General features: G+C 43.4%; 3 protein-coding genes across 9 annotated transcripts; 1 reads left to right on the forward strand and 2 right to left on the reverse strand.

The window, feature by feature from the left end:
* Positions 1-881: 881 nt before the first annotated feature.
* Positions 882-9034, reverse strand: tubb6 (tubulin, beta 6 class V). Of its 7 annotated transcripts, none has more exons than XM_069667118.1 (7): positions 8978-9034; positions 6597-6705; positions 5769-5879; positions 3983-4098; positions 3161-3289; positions 2766-2837; positions 882-2264 (listed from the first exon to the last, which is right to left on the reverse strand). In XM_069667118.1, exons 1-7 carry the CDS (start codon positions 9032-9034, stop codon positions 2019-2021), a joined length of 840 nt encoding a protein of 279 aa, XP_069523219.1. In that variant the 3' UTR covers positions 882-2018. The 7 variants fall into 7 exon arrangements, with proteins under 7 accessions (XP_069523219.1, XP_069523218.1, XP_069523220.1 ...); XM_069667117.1 differs by having other exon boundaries at positions 882-2259; positions 2734-2837; XM_069667119.1 differs by lacking the exons at positions 2766-2837; positions 3161-3289 and adding an exon at position 3912 and having other exon boundaries at positions 882-2384; positions 4008-4098.
* A 2158-nt stretch (positions 9035-11192) lies between these two features.
* Positions 11193-14193, reverse strand: cidea (cell death inducing DFFA like effector a). Its single transcript, XM_069666851.1, has 5 exons — positions 14126-14193; positions 12903-13041; positions 12665-12817; positions 11965-12137; positions 11193-11295 (listed from the first exon to the last, which is right to left on the reverse strand). Exons 1-5 carry the CDS (start codon positions 14191-14193, stop codon positions 11193-11195), a joined length of 636 nt encoding a protein of 211 aa, XP_069522952.1.
* Positions 14194-14849: 656 nt separating this feature from the next.
* Positions 14850-21152, forward strand: hus1 (HUS1 checkpoint clamp component). Its single transcript, XM_069667241.1, has 8 exons — positions 14850-14951; positions 16812-16939; positions 17346-17522; positions 17656-17763; positions 17909-17983; positions 18307-18406; positions 19880-20014; positions 20342-21152. Exons 1-8 carry the CDS (start codon positions 14900-14902, stop codon positions 20422-20424), a joined length of 858 nt encoding a protein of 285 aa, XP_069523342.1. The 5' UTR covers positions 14850-14899; the 3' UTR covers positions 20425-21152.
* The last annotated feature ends 1766 nt before the right edge of the window (positions 21153-22918 follow it).

Raw genomic sequence — 22918 nt, forward strand, 5'->3', positions numbered from 1 at the left:
TCTGATGAGAAAACTGTTTGATATCGTAATGTTAGTAGTTAAAGTAGATACGATCAGTGAGACAAAAAAGGTAAACAAAAGTGCACATTTCTTAATGCCCCCCTGTGAATAAGTCAGTGCCCCAGTTGGGCCACCCCAGTCCACAAATTCTGGACACGCCCCTGTTCAGGTCGCTCTATGTCAATACTTTTATTTTATTCCACTGACAGGCTCAGATTGTTCTTCTAAGTGTGTGACAACATGACAGAAAGGATCCCTACAGAGATAGACCTTTTTGTTACAGAGGAAGATGATTGTTTTAACCACACACAGACGTTACATCGCTCTCTGCACACACACCAGACTCCATTCAGAAAAACAGGGATTTAAGCTCTCAGAACACAGGAGGAGCTGCTGCTCTGCTGCTGTGAGTTCCTTTTGTTATTGTGTGACTTTGGTGTTTTAAGTTGCACGATGGATTGAACACAATATTTGTTTAACACACAATTACACAAAAAACTCACTAAATGAAAGACCTGGTAGAGCAGCAACTCCCTCGATCTGTGAAGTTAAATTATTGTTTCTTTTAATGGAGTCTGGTGGCTGTGAGAGGAAAGAAGAGGAGGATCACCAAAGTCATTCGGTCATCTTGTGACAGTTATTCATTTCAAGGTTATATTGTTGAAGTATTTCAGTCTGGACCAAAGTGATGGACCAACATTTACATCTCTACGGCCGTGTCAGATTATTGGACAGCCAGTGCAGTTAAACACAGAAAATTAACCATCAGGAAAATTAAACAGAAAGTGAAGTGTTTATGTATAACTGGAATATACAGCAGCGGGGACAGATCAGACCTGTAACACTCTTCGGCCTTGAAGGAAGCAGCTTTTATTTGATCCTCTCATCACTTAAGTCGTGTTCACATGTACAAAAATCACAGTTTGAAAACAACACACTCGGAGTACAAAAAGTGTTGATCGAGTTTTTGTAGAATACGAAAACGTGTCTCTTGTATAGAAAATACAAAATAAACTTCAAATATGCCGACCTTAGAGTTTAGGCACCTTTTGTGTCAGTGCATGTAGGAAATCTTCTGCACATATTCACTGCAGTAAAATAAAATATTAGTCATTATTATCTACCTCAAACTGAAATGATCAATAGTCGCTTTAGGCACAAAAATCTACATGTGAGGACACAGATAATTAACCAGAGTTTCAGTTCAAATTAGAAACCCTGAATTTAAAAAAAAAGTACCTTCTAAAATAAAAATATATGCAAACTGTGGTGATATTGTTTATTGTTAAGAAGCCTGTCCTAACCTTTGAGTCACGTAGTTACCAAATAGACAAACAAGGAACATGGGAAACAGAGCCTGACAGATATATCAGTACCCTGATAGTGAGGGTCGATACAGGCCTGTCACGATATATCAGCACATTGATCTGATATGTGCTGGTATGAAAACTATCAGAACATCTAAGCATTCTTTACTGTCTGCAGCACATGTACAGAGCATCACAGCTGAGCAGGTGCTGGTCCACTCTTGTATAAAGTTGTTTATGTTAGTAGCCTTCTGAGTAACATCGGTGAGAGAAACTTAACTCTCTATCGGTCACGTGGTATCGTTTATCCGTGTGTTTTCACTTCTACAATCCACATTGGTATCGGCCTTATGAATCCCATATCAGTCGGGCTCTGAAACACATCGTTTTTCTGTCGTGTTTTGGAATAAAAAAAAAATCTTTAGATTTCAAAAAACTACTATTTTCTCTTTGGATTATTTTGCTGAAGACTTTTTCACTTATTCTGTTCGATGTCGAGCCTGTCCAACCTTTTAAAGAATTGAATCTGTGTCCATGAGGCTCAAAAAGCACAGTCACTGATGTAATCTTTGAAGCTGTGGCAAATGTTTGATATTTTATGCAAAAAGTTAAATGATCTGAGTTCAAACGGACTAGTTCGCCTGACTCCTTGTCCTATAAACTAACTACTGAAAGATCACTCTATGGTTTTACCGGTCTTGTTCGTTCCCATTACTCAACGATCTCGTCGTCCTCATCGTCAAAGTTCTCATCGCCGTCATTGGCGGTGGCCTCCTGGTACTGCTGGTACTCGGACACCAGGTCGTTCATGTTGCTCTCCGCCTCCGTGAACTCCATCTCGTCCATGCCTTCGCCCGTGAACCAGTGCAGGAAAGCCTTTCTGCGGAACATCGCCGAGAACTGCTCTGAGATCCGCTTGAACAGCTCCTGGATTGCCGTGCTGTTGCCGATGAAGGTGGCGGCCATCTTGAGCCCGCGGGGAGCGATGTCACAGACGGCCACCTTGACATTGTTGGGGATCCACTCCACGAAGTAGCTGCTGTTCTTGTTCTGGACGTTCAGCATCTGCTCGTCCACCTCTTTCATGGACATTGGGCCGCGGAAGACTGTGGCAACAGTAAGGTATCGTCCGTGACGAGGGTCGCAGGCCGCCATCATGTTTCTGGCATCAAACATCTGCTGGGTGAGCTCAGGAACAGTGAGCGCTCGGTACTGTTGGCTTCCCCGCGCCGTCAGAGGAGCGAATCCCGGCATGAAGAAGTGGAGTCTGGGGAAAGGCACCATGTTGACGGCCAGCTTGCGCAGATCTGCGTTCAGCTGTCCAGGGAAGCGAAGTGAGGTCGTCACGCCACTCATGGTGGCCGACACCAGGTGGTTGAGGTCGCCGTAGGTGGGCGTGGTGAGTTTAAGAGTGCGGAAGCAGATGTCGTAAAGGGCCTCGTTGTCGATACAATAGGTCTCGTCTGTGTTTTCAACCAGCTGGTGGACCGACAGGGTGGCGTTGTAGGGCTCCACCACGGTGTCTGACACCTGGATGGATCAGAAGTGATCAGATATTTAAAGGTGTTGAGGTCTGACGAGACAAGACAGGACAGATTATACTGAGCGCAGGATAACAGTAAAAATATGTTAGCTGGTGAAACTGAAAACTATTTAGATAAATGTATATATACTGGATTGGTGGAAGGTGTCGAGATTTGGGCTCTAGCTAAATTGATTTAGTGCAAAGGGTCGAAGGAAGGATCAAAGATGTAAGGACGACAAAAAAGATCTAGAAGAAAAGAAGTATTTGACCTTCTCATTCTCCAGTCCCCCATCCCTGTTGAGTTAAACCCCGACGTATTCTCTGATACCTTAGGTGAGGGCATGACGCTGAAGGTGTTCATGATCCGATCTGGGTACTCCTCCCGGATCTTGCTGATTAGCAGGGTGCCCATGCCCGAACCGGTGCCGCCTCCCAAAGAGTGAGTCAGCTGGAAACCCTGCAAGCCAAAAGTTTATTTTACAAACAGTTATGTGGAAGAAGAAGAAATTTGTGTTAATGGATGGTTAGATTTGTTCACAGCTATTTAGGGTATAAGCAGAGTTGTCAAAGATCCTCATCCACTTTTGTCTGACTGTAACGATACGACTTTCTGCGCAAGAGAGGTTTTTACGTTCCTCAACCTGAAGGAGAGATATAGGTGCACTTCCCTGCAGTCGGAGATTTAAACGTACTCTGGGAGTGCTACATTTGGTATGCAACAAAATTGGAAGCAAATCACAATCTAATGACACGAGCAAAGAAAAGGGAACTGCAGCTCTGCCATAAACTTTTCACTGGACAAGGCCTTTTTTTGACTTATGTGGCAGCAGTAGGTACACAGGTAGCCCCGCCCTAACCCCTCCCCTCTTCCTGGTCTGTGTGACTCTCAATGGGAGCATCAGTGACTAAATGAACATCATGCTGTGTTGAAGAAGACCTGAAACTAGAGACTGAGACCATAAACTCATTAGGAACATGTTTACTGAGGGAATACATCAGGAGAGGAGGAGGAGCATTTTCTCATAGACTTCTATAGAATCAGACCAGTGGAGTCGCCCCCTGCTGGACATTAGAAAGACCCTTTTCATACCTGGAGGCTGTAAACACTTCATACAGTCTATGAGCTCCACCTGCTGAGCGTCCTCCTCACCTGGAGACAGTCGCAGTGCTCGCACTCCTTCCTCACTATGTCCAGCACCGAGTCCACAAGCTCCGCCCCCTCCGTGTAGTGACCTTTGGCCCAGTTGTTCCCCGCACCTGTCTGACCTGCAGACAACCAATCAGCAGAGAGGAAACCCATCGGTGAAATGTAAAATGATCACCACAACAGATGGGAATGTGAGCGCAGGCACACACTCGACTGGTGACCCATTTCTCAGCCGGGGGAGAGCAGGACGGAGGAGCTGCCGGCTTTATTTCGTGTGTGTGTGTGCGTGTGTGTGTGCGTGTGTGTGTGTGCGTGTGTGTGTGTGTGTGTGTGTGTGTGTGTGTGTGCGTGTGTGTGTGTGCGTGTGTGTGTGTGTGTGTGTGTGTGTGCGTGTGTGTGTGTGTGTGCGTGTGTGTGTGTGCGTGTGTGTGTGTGTGTGTGTGTGTGTGTGTGTGTGCGTGTGTGTGTGTGCGTGTGTGTGTGTGTGTGTGTGTGTGTGCGTGTGTGTGTGTGTGTGCGTGTGTGTGTGTGTGTGTGTGTGTGTTTAAGACAGATGGAGAGATCTACAACCTCTCTGCTTCTTCTCCTACAGAGACGTGAGTTTATTAAACAAATGCTGGAGTCTGTTTACAGAACAGATTTAATGCTGGAAAGTTTCTTTGCTGCTCCAGTTCTGTCTCCTCTGCCTCCCCACGACTCTTAACCCTTTAAAGCTCCTGTGAGTTTTCTCTGGTTATGAAACTGAATGAAATTATTATTTATTACTCCATATGAGCAAACCAGACCATCAGCGACAAGACTGATTATTTTTATGTAGTTAATTTTTAGGCCTGACACCGCTGGCGGGGGGCGTGAGTGTCAGACGAAGCGATTAGCTGCACGCTGCCTTTGTTTACGTTTTCCAGGGCAGAAATATAAAGTGAGTGACACATGTGACTGTTAAAGAAAGCAGGAAGAGACCAATTACGCATTTACAGGACTAAATCAGCAAAGAGATGAGAGGTGCGGCTTTGTCCACAGGGGGCGCCAACATCAACACAAACCGAAAGCTCCTCACAGCAGCTTTAAAGTCTGCAATAGAAGAGAGTCCGCTGCTGCCTACATTTGTATGTGGGTCAGTGAAACATTGTTATCTATGAAAGTATTGAAATTGTGTCATGAACAAAAAAATAAACACACAAAACATATTGATCGAGAACAATTCTGAATATATAAACATGAACGAAATATTTCCTCACACTCCAGAAGTGATTTGAGATGTTCTCACTTCTACGAGAAGAGTGACAGTATTTCCTGCGATAGAAATACAGCGCCCACATCTGTATTTGTGATTATTGTCATCTCATTTCTCGGAGTATCATCAAACACTTCATATATAAAATCAGAACAACCTAAAGGTTTTGCAAGTTTTAAAAAGACCGCTCTGGCTTTCATGGTTTTGATTTCAGATCAACTTAAACAGGAACATGCCGCTGTCACATTGCACCTGTCCCCTGCCACTTGCGTTTCAACCATGTTTTATACCACATGTTGCATGAGGCAATGACATCATCAACGAACGATCAACATTACGACATGACGGACTGAAGTCTGAGCTTTCAGCTGCACAAAGACCGAAGTCTCCTGCTACTATAGATTTAATTCTAGATCCTTTTAAACAGGATCACGTGAACGCAGCGGCTGCACACTGGAGGTCTGTTTTCAAAGTCACACTAACAACCCTGTTAACCTGCACACAAGGCTCATCAGAGTCATAATAAACCCCTCAGTAAAAGCAGGAGATTGTTACCAAAGATGAAGTTGTCCGGTCTGAAGAGCTGCCCGAAGGCTCCTGAGCGCACGCTGTCCATGGTTCCTGGTTCCAGGTCGACCAACACAGCCCGGGGGACATATTTATGTGCTGCACAAACAGAGAAGAGGCGTTAGATTCATTTTTATAAATGAGATGGTCTTTACAAGTATCAGGTGTTTGTAAAGTTCTTTAGTACAAACTAGGATTGGACTTCCTGATCAGCCACCCTCAATAACCTGTGACCCTCATCCCACCTCTTTTTTACCTGTCAACATCATATGCATTCAGGATGTGTATGTAGCCACCCTGAAGTCACCATGTGTTTGTGGACTGCCTTCCTAAAGATCAGGTTTGGTATTTTGATCGTCGCCATCTTGTTTAACTTTTGGAGCCAGAAGTGGCCACATTTTGTCGAGCAGCTGAATTTGCATTGTTTGCCTTTATCCTGACTGACAGGTCATCGTGGCAGTGACTCGTACCTGAGATATTTGGTGAACAAGAATGTGACAAACCACCCCCCCGGAGCCATCGCAGAGGCATAAATAAATGTTTAACAGCAAATAAGATTGAAAACATGAAGCAGCAACATAAAAAAAGTAAGTTAATGAGGTAAAAAATATATTTGGCATCGCAGCAATTAAACCCCATTAACCCAGCAACAAAGAGGGCTCTGTAGTACTGAAGAAAACAAACTTCTGGGTGAAATGGGATTTACAATCCAGTGGAAACTCGAACCATCACCAGTCATGTAGAGGAAGTGTATGACTCAGAGTGGCCCTCACACACACACACACACACACACGTTTACTGTTGGAGTATACGTACAGGATGCCTCGTTGTAGTAGACGTTGACTCTGTCCAGCTGCAGAGATGAGTCGCCCACATAGCTCCCCGCCGGGTCGATGCCGTGCTCGTCGCTGATCACCTCCCAGAACTGAGCGAGAAATAAAGAAAAAGAGTCAGCTAGTGTTGGACCTGGTGATTCAGAGAGTTCCTGCCTGCATGGTGCGTTCACTGACTGACTGGGAATTTGTAAAGGTTACTAGATGTAAGCTGTTGAGCTAATGAGTTTAAATATATTGTTTAAAGCTGAAGTGCAGGATTTTTATCCATTGTCTTTTCAACTGATAATCAACCTGGAAGTTGTAAAATGATGTGATTTCTCAGATTCCCTAGAAGACGCAACAAAACAATACGACATGTAACAGCGTTTTAGCTTCCGACGCTGAGAGTTATGTCAGAGGAAAATGGCCTCCGTGTGAATACGGTCCATTCTAACAGAGCTCATTGAAAACGGCCCGTCTGGTTAAGTTTAAGGGGAATAAACTACTTGGTATTTTTTAGAAACACATCACGGTGTGGGATAAAATAAGACTCAGTGCTGACTTCTCACAGGACTCTGACCCTGGTCTCAAAGTCCTGCTCTGTTCGACCGCTCCATCCCACCCAACCACCTCTCCAAGCAGCCCTTATCTGTCTCTCAACCAGCTGACTTCCCACATGCTGGACGGCTGGAACAGTTGGTCATGACCTTCTAACATTGCAGCATGTGGGTTAGCATTCATTACATTCACCATAGATCATCAGCATTACACTCTAATTTTTCCTTATTTTGAGTTAAACAACAATTTGATGAATTCATAAGTTACAGTAAGACATCAGCTAACGCTAGCCTAAACCACTCCCTAGCTAACCTGACTGTTTGCATGATACAATAGGAAAGGCATAATTCCTAGCCAACATTAGCTACTGCAGTGTTGCTATCAAATTAGCTAACCATAAAAGTAAATAATAGGAAAAGCTTAAATTCGTAGCCTACAGTTCAGTAATCAAGAAAGCCTTTCCTCTCGTACTGTGTAGCATGGTCTAACTGTGGTGTCAGCTAACATTGGTTGGATGCTAGTGTTAGCTGAGTGTTGGTAGCTGATGTTGTTATAACGTGAAATATGGCAGATTAACTCCTGCTAAAGATCCTTTAATGGACTTTAGACACATCTAAGAAACATTTGTGTGAACTTACTCTTTACATAGATGTTTAAAAACCAGGGCCTCAGACTAATAAGGGAAGTAAGAGTTGCCTGAGGATCATTTTGGAACATTTGAGACGTCTCATTCCAGAAACATTTCCCTCAAACATCCTGATGCGTTTGGTAGTTTAGGAAAGAAAAACGTTCGTTTAGAAGTTTATCAGGAGGCCACTGATTCAATCTTAAAAGCCGAGTCACATGTGAGTAAAACTTTTTCCACACAGTCACAATGGTTCATTACCCAGCAGCCTTTGAGGTTACATTGTGTGATGTACTTACTGTTCATTTAGCTCCTGTTAATTCTCTTATTTCAAATGTGTCACTGCGTTCACTCCTTTGACTTCCAGCCATGAAAACTCACACTGAAATAGTCGTGTGATTAGTCAGAGCCTGTGTGTGTGTGTGTGTGTGTGTGTGTGCGTGTGCGTGTGTGTGTGTGTGCACCCAGATTCCTTGAATAGTCTCACAGTGGCTCTGGGTTCACTTCACTGCTCCACACCACTGTGATGAGTTTATTACAGGACAAAGGGCAGCGATGCTCAACAGACTCATTCATTCAAACTTTTAAATAAACATTATATTTATTTACTTTTTAGTTCATCAGAAACAGTTAAATCCATGACGACGACAATGTTCGTCGTTGCTGTTCTACCGCTTTAATTTGTGTATGTGTTTGACTTTGGTGTTTTAAACTGCTTGTTCAGAATCCAAAACAATATTTGTGTCACAAAAAACTAAAAAAATAACTAACCGATCAAGGCAGCAGATATATATATATATATATATAGATATATATATATAGATATATATATATAGATATATATATATATAGATATATATATAGATATATATATATAGATATATAGATATCTATATATATATATATGAATAGAATTCCCCTTTAATAAACATAAAATAACTGACAGGATGCGTAAGGAGGTTCAAATAAAAAACACTCAAACTGTATTTAGAATAAAGTTTTGCAGGTTTGGATGATAATTACAGTGTGGTACAGCAGAGGAGTGTTACGGGGAAGTTTCAGTACAGTAAAATACTGGAGTTTTATCATGAGGAATATCATACAATAAGACGAACTGTTAACTCACCGAAGGGAAAACTAACAGTGATTGTTAAACTTTTCCTAAAAAGCGGAATCATTAAACAAATCCCGGTCCGTACCTTGGTCCCGATCTGGTTCCCGCACTGTCCGGCCTGGATGTGAACGATTTCCCTCATCTTTCCGCTCTCTGTCGGTGTTTCTCTCTCCGGTGCTGCTCGTTTGGTTTGTCGGTGCTCCGCTGCTGGGTGCCGGTGTGTATCTGCTTAACGGGAGCGCGCGGACGGCTTCATCACGCGCGTCCTCGTGACCACACCCTGAGGGGCCAGCCACGGGTCCAGTCTGTCCCACTCAGCATAAAAGACTCCTAAAATACTGCTACTAATTGAAACTCAATCGGTTGTATTTCTGTATAATTGGAGGAAGTTGAGGACATGAGCGCCGCTTCTTAACACCTGTAGTTACTTTGCTTGAGAGACTTTAAGAAGCTGTAATGAGCTGTGACCTGATGTTACACTGTCACATAAACCGCACGCAGCCAAAATAAAGAAATAGAGGTACTTCTACTGCTGCAGCTGCAATATTAACTGCTTCACTAAACTCTACTAGTATTATATATAATAATATATAATGATCAGAAAGATTTGTCTTCTAACAGATTGTTTTAATGTCACATAAATAAAGATGTCACTGATTGTTCAGTGTGCACAGGGAAACAGAAACACCCTGCAGAGAACATGTGTCTGACGTTCCCACAGATTGATGATGAAGCCTGGCTCAGCTGCTGCAGGGTCCGCTTACACACAACTATAAAGCAGGAATTCATCTCCGACACCGCCAGCCTGCTGTGCTCACTGCGTGCACAACACTGACCTCTGCTTCGTCCTGCAGGGAACAAGCTGTGGGAGCTCCTGATGTCGTTAAATCCTCCTGACCCCGAAACCAGTCTGCAGAGGAGAACACTGGAGTCTGCAGGGTTCAACAGGCAAACAGTCGGAATTTCGCTCTTTTCAACCTTTGAAGAATCAGCAGGTTTAATTAGACGGTTGTATAGGGGTTGTGTATCTGTGTAAAGATACAGTCTTCCCCATTTAGTCCTTTCTGGTGACACCTCTGGCGGTAAGTGGTACCTGCAGGTTTGTGTTTGGACTACACTTCCCAGAGAACATCTACACACACTCTCATTCAGGCTGAAGATCTCACGTCCTCCGTTTGCATGCAATGTGACCTGGCAGACTCATGAAATCTGAACAGCTGTGTGACCTGCACGGAAGCGATGCAGACATTGTGAATTCATCGTTAAGCGAAACCTTTGAGCACCAGCACATGCAGCGAATCTCTCTGAGACACGCTCGATCAGCTCCCTGAAGATGGAGCTCTATCGTCTCATAAGGCACGGAGAAGCTGGTGTCGCGCTTTCCTTAATCAAGTTAAAGCTTTAAGCAATGAAAATCTCCCGTCTTGAATGGTGAGTAAAAAGAAGGCGAGATAGCGAAGAAGGAGGTGGCAAAGAAGGATGTAGAGAAGAAGAAGAAGAACGTGGCTAAGAAGGAGTTAGTGAAGAAGACGGACAAGGTGGTGAAGAAGGAGGAGGAAGTGAAGAGGTGGTGAAGAAGGAGGAGGAAGTGAAGAAGGACAAGGTGGTGAAGAAGGAGGAGGTGAAGAAGCAGATGGAGGTGGGAAAGAAGAAGGATGTAAACAAGAAAGAGGTGGTTGAGAAGAAAAAGGAGGTTGATAATAAGAAGTTGGTGAGGAAGGTGACGAGGAAGAGAAGGAGGAGGTGGTGAAGAACAAACGAGTCCACATGAAATTGAAAGGGAACGATTCTTCAGACAGAATAACGTCTACACTGAATAAAAATAGTTTCTATCAAACACATGAACATCATCTTCGTCTAACGTTAGACTCTTTTAATCCAGTCACTGGTAAAACTGATTAACTCGATGGCAAAGTGAATGTCTGACGTTTGTCATCTACGGTTTAAAGCTTGTGATCTGTGAGGTTTCCACAGACACAGTGTGTAATTCTGCAGGCTTTCATCACCACCGACTCATACGTCACACAGATGTCCTGGGTGACAGACAGAAACACATTTAGAAAACGTATCTTTATTTGATTTTACATTTCTTTTCAGTTAACAAATCCAAAGTAAAACATGCTGTCACAAGAGAAACACTTTCCTCCCATCTTGACCGCTAAACACAAACAAACATTTAAAATTAAAATGCTCAGCGTTCATCAGAGAGGATCACACATACGAGATAAAAGCTTGTGAAAGAAGACCACATGTAAAAGCTTGAGAATCTAACACACACACACACACACTCACACACTCCTCTAGCAGTCGTCCTCTGCTGTGAGCTGCAGTAACGATGAGGACGTGAAGAGCAGCAGCTGGCCGGCCAGTCTGCTCACACAGGTGAGGCAGCGCAGCAGCGACCTGACAGGAAGAGACACAAACAAGTCACAAACACAGCGATTATGTCAGAGTGAGAGACAAAAGTCTGTTATATATATAAATCTGCAGAGTATGAGTGATAAGAAGGAAAATGAGAAAAGGCAGATTTTATTTGCATATTGAAAAGTCAAAAAAGTCTTCCTCGTCTTATAGCTGGCTCTTTAGCTGACGGTAAAGAAGAAGATGGGAGAAGAAATAAGAAGGTCGTCCACTAAAAGTTCTTGTTGTTTCCACTGACAGGCTCAGATTGTTCTTCTAAGTGTGTGACAACATGACAGAAAGGATCCCTACAGAGATAGACCTTTTTGTTACAGAGGAAGATGATTGTTTTAACCACACACAGACGTTACATCGCTCTCTGCACACACACCAGACTCCATTCAGAAAAACACTGATTTTACCTCACAGGACACAGGAGCTGCTGCTCTGCTGCTGCCTCAGTTGGTTTGTTTGTGTTATACTCTGCCACACAGACATAGCAACTAGCAGTGGACCAGCCACTCCTGTGTTCTGTGAGGTAAAATTACTGCTTTTGTCAGTGGAGTCTGGTGGCTTTGAAGAGAGCGATGTCGCGTCTGTTTCTGGGTCCCAAGGATTATGTTGCAGCTATTACAGCCTGTCACCAGCAGAGGTCAGCAGAGGTCAACTTACTTAAGGATGTGTTTAATCCTGGTGCACCTGATGTCCAAGCACAGGGAGTACATCTGACACAGAGAGGCCTTGATGGCAAGGCAGCACAGGAAGTCTTTAGGGTGCAGCTTGTAGAGGTCAAAGGTCAGTTTAGCAATCCCATTCCTCTTTGGCTCACGGGAGCTCGGGAGGATCTGAAACATACAACAAATCAAGGCTGGAGGAGATCGGACAGATATCTGGACCAGCCTCCTTTCAGCAAAGGTCAGAGGTCACGCTGAACTGCACCCAGGGATGAGTATATTTCATTAGAAATACTCCAAAGGAGTGATTTTTATTCATCCTGGGTCACACCCCAAACATTGACAGGAAACATTTCCTCCACAAGGGTTTGCGGGTGCTGCCATCTTGTGGGAGAGCTGGAGAATTAACCAAGAACACGTGAAGAGTCATTTCCTAACATGATCATAACAGGTAGTTTGTTTTCTGCTGAAAAGGCTTAAATTATGAGCAATAATGCTGCTTTTTGAGTGACAAAACTGATGTTGTTTAATGTTATTCAGATCTATGTTATTTTCTTTTGTAATTCCTTTCCATAGAAAAATGTGTCCACAAAGAACTATCTGATGTTGTCCTGTGGCTAGCATACATTTTGCTAATAGTTAACAGCTTCCTGGATCCTGTGTTTTAATGTGCAGCCTGTAAACTAAGATTCCCTCACCTTGTTCTGCGTCCACGTCTCTCCTTTCTCCAGCACCATCAGCCGCGTGTTGCTGGGCAGAGACTGGAAGAACTCCTCTGAGTCCACCTCCGTCCCGTCCTCCTCCAGGACCAGAGTCAGGAAGTGGCAGGTTAGCATGAACACCCTCACAGCCTGAGACACACAAGAAACAAAGTCACTGAATGGCTCCATTATCCAAGGACAGGGTACGTCAGAATCTTGACATGTTTATCTCCACCTGCTGCAGCAGCTGGTCCACAGACGACGCCTCCAAAACGTGCTGCCGCCTCCCGCCGTGGGTGCAGACCTCAAAAGAGCGAGACGGAGCCGAGGGCAGGATGTGCCGGGAGATAGTGGTGTGGGCCGTTGATACAGACCTGCCGGGTTATTAAAGATGAGCCACTCAGAGTCTTGTTAGGCTTAGAGGTGTGTCGAGACCATTTTTTCCTTCCCAATCCGACAAACATTAGTCTCTGTAGCTGCACCAAAGAGATGTTTTTATCATCACACAGACATTTAGCTGAAGCCTGAAGCTGAGTTTTGGAGCTCAGTGGTTACAGTGTCACTTCAGTGCACTGACCAGCGTACTGCCTGATACGGATATTGTACTTTAGGCTGTATCAGAGGCTGATACTGAACTGGTATCAGTATGTGCACAACTATCACTATTAGGTCGCTGGATGCACAGTAACACGTGTGTTTATACTTTTTTGTCGCCTGGGGGTGAATGAAAATCAAATATGCATCTTTAAGAAATGTTATTTTACTTACCTTGACTTAAAGCTGCTCTACATTTAGGCTGACAGCTAGAGTTTAAAATGATCATTTGCAACATTAATGAATGAGCACTCGAGTCAGGGTCAGACTGCGTATAAAGATTTAGCAAGACAGGCTAATATCCATCCCTGACAGGCTAAAGCGATTGAGAGCATCAAAAGTAAACCAAGTTACTCTGCAGAGAAACAGAAACTCTGATATCTCCACCTTGAACGGATCTTAAACTGAGCTCACATCAATGCATCAGTTATCCAACAATAACACATATGATATGACACTGAGCTTTAAAGCTCCTCTAAACATGTAGACAGTTATTCTTCCAGGACTGACTGCCTGGTTTCTGCTTTTATGCTCATTTTGATGCTTAAATATATTCGCTGACATTAATTATGTATTATTATTATGTTTGACTTCAGATGTTGAAAGCAGCTTTTTATTGACCTGTCTAAATACTTCGACATGCTGCTCTGGACATGCGCAGCTTCCCTGGCAAAGTCACACTAATACACTTTTACGCACAGCCGGACAGATTGCGTAAATTTACGCACGACTCTAGTCAACATTTCAGATTTAAGAAAAGCTTCAATAGAGACATTCTTGAGGATTAGACTGAAGCAGAGACGCTACAGTTGAGCTTCGCACGGATATGAAACCAAGAAGTAACCGGCCTTTTGTTTCACTCACCTCACCAGAGTCTCCGGCAGCAGAGTTTTTGCGTATTTAATTCCTGACTGGATGGAAAGCGGCGCCATCGTGTTATCAATCCACCAGCAGAATAAAGAGGACAAAGATCGATAACAGCTCTGCTCAGGCTGCACGGAAAGAGCAGATCCAGAGTCTGGAGCACCTGCAGAGTGAGCGCTCATCATGACCGACAATTCATTAACAATGACGGCCTGTGATTGGGCAAAGATGGGGTAAGGAGGTCCAATCAAGCTGCCTCTTATTTCCAATTCAGGTGACCAATTTAAATCGATAAATACAAAACCAACAAATGAACAAACAAACAAACAGAAAGTACAGAAAGATAACGGGCCCTAAATGTAGGGGTATGTTTCGAAGGCACGTACAAATGAAACACAAGTAAACATAAAATAATTCGTATCCTATAATAAGGCGTGTTGTTTCTTTGCTTTTTGTTCCATATAAAACAACACTTATAAAAGACAAGACAAAGTAAAGATGAAACAATAGTTAAATAAAATTAATGGAAAAATCAAAAGGTATTGGTAGCAAATTTAAAAAAACGTTTCTTCTTCTTCTTCTTCTTATTGTGATTATCATCATCATTCAAATTTCCCGGAACAGCTGACAGGTTATTTCTGGCTGCTGTTTCCGTCGGACCTTTGACACGGACGGACCAAACGGTGCGTTTCAAAACTAGCCCGCCGGAACCCAAACCGGAGAAACTCCCACATCACACGAAGTTCGGGGATAACGTTTCTGTCAAAACTCAAAATGAAGTTTCGAGGAAAAATCATCGACATCGCGTGTCTCAACCACTTCAGCCGTGAGTCGCTTTAGCTTCTTTTACTATGAGCTAACCGACAGACTGACACACTGCTAAACTGTTAGCTCGTGTTATCAGGTCTGTAAGTCTTTAATATGTAAGGGACAGTCTTCAGCATATAATACAACATTCACTGAAATAATTACTAACTTTAATACTTTTTCAGCTTGTAAAATGTATTAATATGGGAATTACAATGTGTTCTTTGGTGGGAACTAAAAATCCAAGTGTGTGTGTGTGCGTGTGTGTGTGTGCGTTTGTGTTGTGTTGTGTCCTCGGGTTGGTGATTATTTATTATCACAATAGATATTTTTATCTGTCGATTCTACTCATTGGCCAATCTTTTCAGCCGTGTTGAACTCAGTCAGATGTATCTGTTATCAGAGAACATTAATCTCGTCGTTGGAGATGTTACAAGCAGTGATGGAAGAATTACATCTGCAGAAGTATTAATACCACAGTGTCGAAATACTGAATGGCCCGTTTCAGCTTCATAGATTCTTACTAGCCTACATCTTATATTGGATTAAATAACGTGAACATTTGTTTATAATTGGGTTAAAAGTGATCAATTAATCTGTCTATTTTATCTCTTTATAAATTAATAAGTCTATTTAATATGTAGTTATATGTGATGGGAACAACTCCAAGGGTTTGGAACCCTTACAGGAGAAACAGTAGTTCTGTTAACACCTTTTCAGGCTTTGGAAACCGCAGATAAAATAAGCATATACTGCTGTAGTGTTGTGACCGGACCGGAACTTAAATGTGAATATATTTCTGTTTACGCTGTCGATATTTTATCTTCACTTTGCTTTTTAATGTCTTGCTTTATAATGTGTTTGCTTTTGTTGTCTCGTGTAAAGCACTTTGAACTGTGTTGCTGAAATGTGCTGTATGCCTAAACATGTATAACAAAGAATGTCAGTCAGTTTGTCAGAGCCCAAAGTGACTTGTTTGTATTGTTTCTTTTGTCCAAGAAACCCAGAGAGTCTTCATCGGCTGTCATATTTAACAAAGAAAACAAATTCTCACTTTGGGAATCTGGAACAAAAAAAATGTTGAGATAAAAAGAAAAGACTAAAATGGTAAATCAATGAATAAAATAATTCTCATTCACTTTCTTTCTGTAGACTAATTGTTGCAGCTCCACTTTATTTACTTCTGGATCGTAGTGTGTCAAGTCTTATGTTAACTTCTAATCATACATCATATGTGATTTATTGATTATATGTTGTATCATTCATCTAAAGCTTTAGAGCAGGGAGGGCCAATCCTGCTCCTGGAGCGTCCTTCCTGCATGTTTTAGGTGTCTCCGCACTCTAACACACCTGACCAAACCTGATTTAAATGATCTGCTCGTTATCAACCAACTGAAGCTTCTCAGGGGATTGATAACAAGCAAAACATTCAAATCAGGTGTGTTAGAGTGCGGAGACACCTAAAACATGCAGGAAGGACGCTCCAGGAGCAGGATTGGCCCTCCCTGCTCTAAAGTAACTTATGCTCTCAGACAGAGTAGTGGAGTAAATGTATGTAATGTAATCTTTGCCTCTGGACTGGAGTGGAGTAGAAGTATAAAGTCATAGAAAACACCCCAAACTTGTGCTTAAACTACAGGACTTATTTGACATTGTTGTTTGCGCCCCTTTACCAAACAAAATGATCAGTTGATTATGATCATAAGCCACAGCTGCAGCCCGTCACTTATCATTTCTCTCGTTTGAATAATGAAACTTGCAGTAATATCTGACACAGTTAAAAGCATCAGATGATTAAACACAGTCTCCATCTGTGACTGAAACAAACTGTTTCTTTGCAGTCGTGGTTCATAACTTTGCTCTTCCTCGTCCTCACCAGGAGTCGTCACCACCATCTCCAAGCTGACCAAGATGTGCGTCCTGCGGCTGACTCCGGACAACCTGTTCTTCGTTCTGTCCGGGAAAGTGGCCAACGGAGGGGTGAGCATGTGGTGTGAACTGTCACAGGTGAGTGACATTTTGAAAGGTGTTTTTAAACCTGGTCCCTTTTTAGTTTTATTTACTTATTTATTTATTCTTTACATATTTTTGGGTGTCAATGTTTCAAAGGAGAGTAGATGTAGATGTGTTCATCCTGCAGCAGTGAAACAGGCTGTAATGGCTGCAACATAATCCTTGATGGGTCAAAGGTCGTCCACTAGACGTTCTTGTTGTTTCCACTGACAGGCTCAGATTGTTATTCTAAGTGTGTGACAACATGACAGAAAGGATCCCTACAGAGATAGACCTTTTTGTTCTGTGTTTCTGACAGGTCTGCACAGGTCTATCTCTAGGGATCCTTTCTGTGATGTTGTCACACACTTAGAATAACAATGTTCAGCAGATCGTGTCAGTGTGTCCTTCACTCCTGCAGGCGAACTTCTTCGATGAGTACCAGATGGAGGGCGTGTCCTCTGAGGACAACGAGATCTGTCTGGAGGTGACTCCAGAGAATCTGTCCAGAGCCCTGAAGACGGTCCAGAACGCCAAGGCGGTCAAAGTCAAGCTGACCAAGAAGCACTGCCCCTGCCTCACCATCGCTGCCGAGCTGGTGAGACTGTAAAAAACCTGCAGTAACATAAACACAGCAAATTATATGTCTTACTTTGTGTATATTTTTCTTGAGTCAGTTCAAATTAAATAAATACATACGTCCATCTCTGTCGTCTCTCCGTCGTGTCCAGCCCACCCTGTCCAGCATCAGCCGAGTCGTCACTCACGACGTGCCAGTCGACGTCATCCCCCGAAGACTCTGGCACGAGTTCAAAGAGCCGGGCATGCCAGACTTCGATGTAAGAGCGACACATGCCAGACTCCTACCTGTTGTTACACTTTGAGCTATAAAGAAGGACACACTTAGGAGGAAAGTGTTCCTCAGATATTTGTCCTCAGCTGTAAGTGAGTAGAACAGAGACCATGTTCTTGTTGTCCTCACAGGTCAGTATCTACCTGCCTCCTCTCAAGACGATGAAGAACGTCGTGGACAGAATGAAGAACCTCTCCAACTTCCTGGTAGGATCACTCATCCTAAGTTAGGCTGGATCAGGCTGCATCTCACACAGAAGGAAAGACTTCACAGATAGTCTGTAATCTCACAGATACACACACACTGCAAGATGCTGAACACCCACTACAAGATATTATTAAGGTTATCATATGTGTCAGAAGGAGCAACATTCCCCCTGAACTGTCTGATTCCAGGATTTCTTATGATCTCGCGTGATCTTGTAGCATCTCATGTGAGTTCAGAGATGTAAGCAGACAAACGGAGACTGAGTTAATCCTGAAGAATCGGTGAAAGGACGGCACATTGAAGCTGAATGGCTGTGTTTCAGGTGCTGGAGGCCAACCTGAACGGAGAGATGAACCTGAAGATCGAGACTGATCTGGTTTCTGTCACCACTCACTTCAAAGACCTGGGAAACCCTCCGTGGGGTAAAAACAAACTGACTGCACTTAGGGCTGGGCCATGTGGTTAAAGAGTGATGAAGATCATTCTTTCTGTGATGATCAATGTCAATATTTAGAAGAATCCAGACGGTTTATTAGATTACAGAAAGTTTAACTTGCCTGTCCCACGTTTTGAACGCTGCATGATCTTTGTTCAGATAAGAAACATGAGTTTAAGCTTGTTTGAAGGTTCGGATACCTTGAGCAAAATCATTCACAAGGTTTTAAAGAGGATTTGAATTATCCACAGATGTCTCCTCCTTAAAGAAACAAATGGTCGCTGTGATTAAAAACAGCGAATAAAGTGCTCCAACTTTCTGGAAAAGTCACAGTGAATCAGGAGACCTGCGGCTGCACTCTAAACTTTCCAACCCACTAGTTCTACAAGTCGTGTCACCGTCAATCTCGGATCCCGTCGGCTATAGTCTGACGACGATATGCCTCTGGAGACACTGGTGAACATGCCGCGGTAAACGGGATGAACGACTTCCTTTTCTGCGTGCTGCATTGTTTACAGAAAAAGAAGCAAAGCATGAAGCTGTGTCAGGTCTGTCCTCAGCAGGAGAAGAAAACTACTTAAATGACCTGCTGATACGTGATTGGTCAATATTACCTGGACTACAAAGCGTAGTTGAAACAGAACGCTTGCCGTCCCAGAAATCCACGTCCCCGCCTACAGAATCGACATTTCTTTGTAGAATCTGTAAAAAGAGATTATGTCAGCGCCAACCCAGCATTGACGAAACACTGATTTTAACAAGCAGTTGCTTAATTCAGCGTTTTTAGCAGTTTTCAACAGCACATCGTCTTGCTTTTGAGAGAAGGAAACCTCTGTGGATAATTCGGCAGCTGGTAAAAACCTGGTAAACCGTGAACGGTGAAGGAATCTGAACCTAAGAACAAGATAAGCTTCTAGAAAGGAGCTGAGCAGTGAGCAGCCGCTCGGCTTGGAGCCTCTCCTCATGTCTCCTCATGTCCTGTGTCCGCCAAAGAGCGTCCGCCAAACACCGTTTTTTACTTGAAACTGTTGTCACCGTTGTTGATGTATTCTAATGATCCTCAATAACAAGAAAAGTAAATACAGGTTTAAAAATGTGGGATAGAGCTGCGGCTCTTTTTCTATCGTCTTGTGTTAAAAACTGAAGAAAAATCACAACAGAAAGTTACGTCAAATTGCAAGACTAAAGAATCGCAATACCTCAAATCAACATCCAGCTCTGATGAGAGTGTTGAATCAGAAGGTTAGCATATGGACGCAGTGCTGTAGGCGAGAGGCAGGCAGGACATGGTAGAGAGAGAGGAATGACGTGAGAGAGGCCCTCAGAAGGATTGTACAAAAGAGAAGCTCACATTGTTCCAGTAGGTCTCACCTGCGTCAAACTCCACCTCCTTGTTTTACACATTTCTCCTCCTCTGTGCTCCTCCTCCTCCGTCCCTCTCTGCTTCCTGTCGCTCCAGGCGAGGACGCCTCCCAGGAAGCTGGTCCGTCTCCGAGCAGGGACCCCGAGGCCATGGCCCAGGCCCGGGTGGACATCAGGAAGCTGCAGCAGTTCCTCATGGGCCAGCAGGTCAACCCCAGCAAGGCCATGTGCAGTAAGTCATTTTCATCATGTTGCCAGGTGCTGCAGTTACAGTGGAAGTATTCATATATCTTAACATCAGCATTGAAAGAAGGTCATGTCTCCTGGATCTGATGCAGCCAAAAACCGGAGTTCAGATCAGAGAGCTGGTTTGAGCTGTAATCTGGACGTTGATTCCTTCTGTCTTTATTCTGATGGTGGTATGATGTCAGGAAAACACTGCAAATGTAACTTTGAAGAAGAGAGGGAGAAATGCACCTGCAGCAGAGCGATTGTCGGACTCGGTGCTGTTCTTTTTACATTTCCTGTTTCTTCTGACGTCGTCCTCTTGTCCCCTCAGATATCGTCCATGAGAGGGTCGTCCACCTGATTCTCCTGCATGAAGACGTGTCGCTGCAGTATTTCATCCCCGCTGTGGCGTAGACGCTCTGCAGACCAACAAGAACGTTTCTGCTCTGTGAGTTTAGGGGAGTGAAAAAACCAGACTGCGAGCCTGTTTCAGGTGTTTCCCCACAAAGCAAGAGACTTCCTGACAGAACACGGGAGAGGAAACTCACCACGTCCGTGAGACGGAGGTGGATTCCAGTTCTCACTCCGGCCTCTGGAAGACTTTACCTGCTCACCTTTGGCAGCAGTAAGGACACGATTATCAAGGAGGACAGTGATGAAAGTGATCCTTGAGATGAAAAGGAAAAGTTGCACTGTCATCTGTTAAGAAGGAGTTCAGGTTGTTTTGCATTAAAAGTTGTATTTTCATGGTTTTTATTGATGTTGGTGTCACTTCCACACGACACACAGGCTCAAAGTGCTCAGAGCCTGTTGTGTTACCTCCCTACAACCACGCACAGAAGATGTGGTCGCTTTGAAAACTGCTGCAGCCAGGTTTGTGTAAGGGACGGCGTTTTCAGTCTTTCCCGTATCACTGCATTCAATCATCAGAGTACTGTGAGGAACTGCAGGAAGGCTCAGTGAGTCCAGATGTGATTAACATTTTCTATCAGCGGAGGTGAGAGGTTAACTTCTATCAAATAGTTTGTGTTCAAATCAAATGCGGATATTTTGTTTCCGACGTTCTTGAGCTGTTTTCATAAACGGAGATGGATACTAAACTGTGTGTTAGCTATGAATAACTAAGTCATTAAAGATACAATCTGGAAGATTATAATGTAAATGTCTGTTAGTCTCTCTCTCTCTCTGAATGAGGTAACACATGGTGACTGAGCCTATGGCCCACTGATGAAAGCCTTTGCGTCTGCAGTATATAGTATTATGGGCTGGGTGTCTGTGGCGGCGCCCAGTTAGTGACGCGTTCTCCATCAGCCAGCAGTGGTTGGTCTGCCAGAGAGGGTAGGCGGAGCTAAGCGGCTGCTTTTCCGCTCTCTGCAAGTGTTGCGAGTAAACAGTAATCTACTATGGCTGAACAAACAAAGAAAAGATGGATGACTACAGATACAACTTCAACAAGAAGTGAAAATCCAGAGAAGAAGAAACAAACTCGACGCTCAGATGAAGCAAACAGTCTGAAAAGGAAAGCGACCGTCAGCCAGGAAGATCCAGAGTTAGCCAAAGAGAACGAAACACAGATTATGTTTTATGTTTTATCTTCCTTTGAGTTGGGGTTAGAACAGAGAGCTGCCTTCCTGCATGTTTAGGTGTCTCCGTGCTCTAACACACCTGATTCCAATGTTTTGCTCATTATCAATCCCCTGAGACGCTTCAGTTGGTTGATAACGAGCAGACCGTTCATTCAAGGCTGACGAGGTCAAACGCATATCATTTCAGAAACACTCCTTCAGTTGTCTCTTGTTGTATCTACTGATTCATACCTGCTTTGTTCGCATTTGATCCATTCTACAGCTGTTGACCTCTTAGCTTGGAAGAGACACAAGTCTATTAGTTCATGGCGACTCTTCTTGGTGATTAAATCACTTCGATTGTAAAAGCTCTGCAAACAAGCTTCGTCCTCGTCGCGTGTGTTTTTGAAACAAATAAAAGTTTTAAATCTCCCCCCTGGGCTCAGAATGAACTTCACTGCTTCGGTTACTTTCTGCTTTTCAGCTGCATCATTTTGTTGCTAATGTCGGATTTTAGGCTTCAGAATAGAAATAATTTTCCTCTCTTCAGTCGTTCCAACACCTTCCTCTTTAGATGCTTCTGAGTGATGGATGTTTTGTCTGCAAACTAGGCTGCATGTGGTGTGTTGGAAGCCATTTTTAGTCAATTGTTGGATCATGTGCATAAATTCACGATGATACAGATAAATGTCAGGGTGTCAGTCAAACGTCCAGTTTTATAAATGTGACGTTTTGTGTGTTCACAGATTTCTGCACCTAAATAAGCTTGTATGCGTTCAGCAGGAGGACGCGCTGGAGGATGGATAAACATGCGCTACAGGACCAGCTGCAGTCCACTGTGACACAACACAAGCCTGAGCTTAGTTATTTTTTAATACCTGCTTTTATGATGCTTTTCTTTACAGTTATGTGAACAAAATGATCAAAGTCCAGTTTGGACAAGAACAATCATTGAATTAAATTGAAGTTTGTTTTTCTTCATGCTTTTCAGTTTAACAGCAGCGAACATAAATGTCACAGACGTGGCCGGGCTGGTTGCACACTATTTCATCCTGGTCAATATTTCAAATACAAAAGATAATCGTAGTACAATGGAATCCTCTTTCATCTAGAGTGCAACAAAGACATCTTCTCAGCGTTTCAGCAGCGGGGGCTTTGTAATTAATTAATCACATATATCAATGATTTCTGTGAGAAGCACCACACCACATGTATTTCGAGATGCTTCCTTCTAACTTCCACACTTTAATTGTCCTCTCTTCTTCACATTATTAAGTTTTAATTCACAATCTACTTGAAGCTGATCACTTTGCTTCAGCTGCACCTCTGCTCTCTGCTCCGCT

This window comes from Semicossyphus pulcher, unplaced genomic scaffold (genome assembly GCF_022749685.1).
Source record: "Semicossyphus pulcher isolate SPU_LCO1_2020_fin unplaced genomic scaffold, fSemPul1.0.p SCAF_18, whole genome shotgun sequence".
Taxonomy (NCBI): Eukaryota; Metazoa; Chordata; class Actinopteri; order Labriformes; family Labridae; genus Semicossyphus; species Semicossyphus pulcher.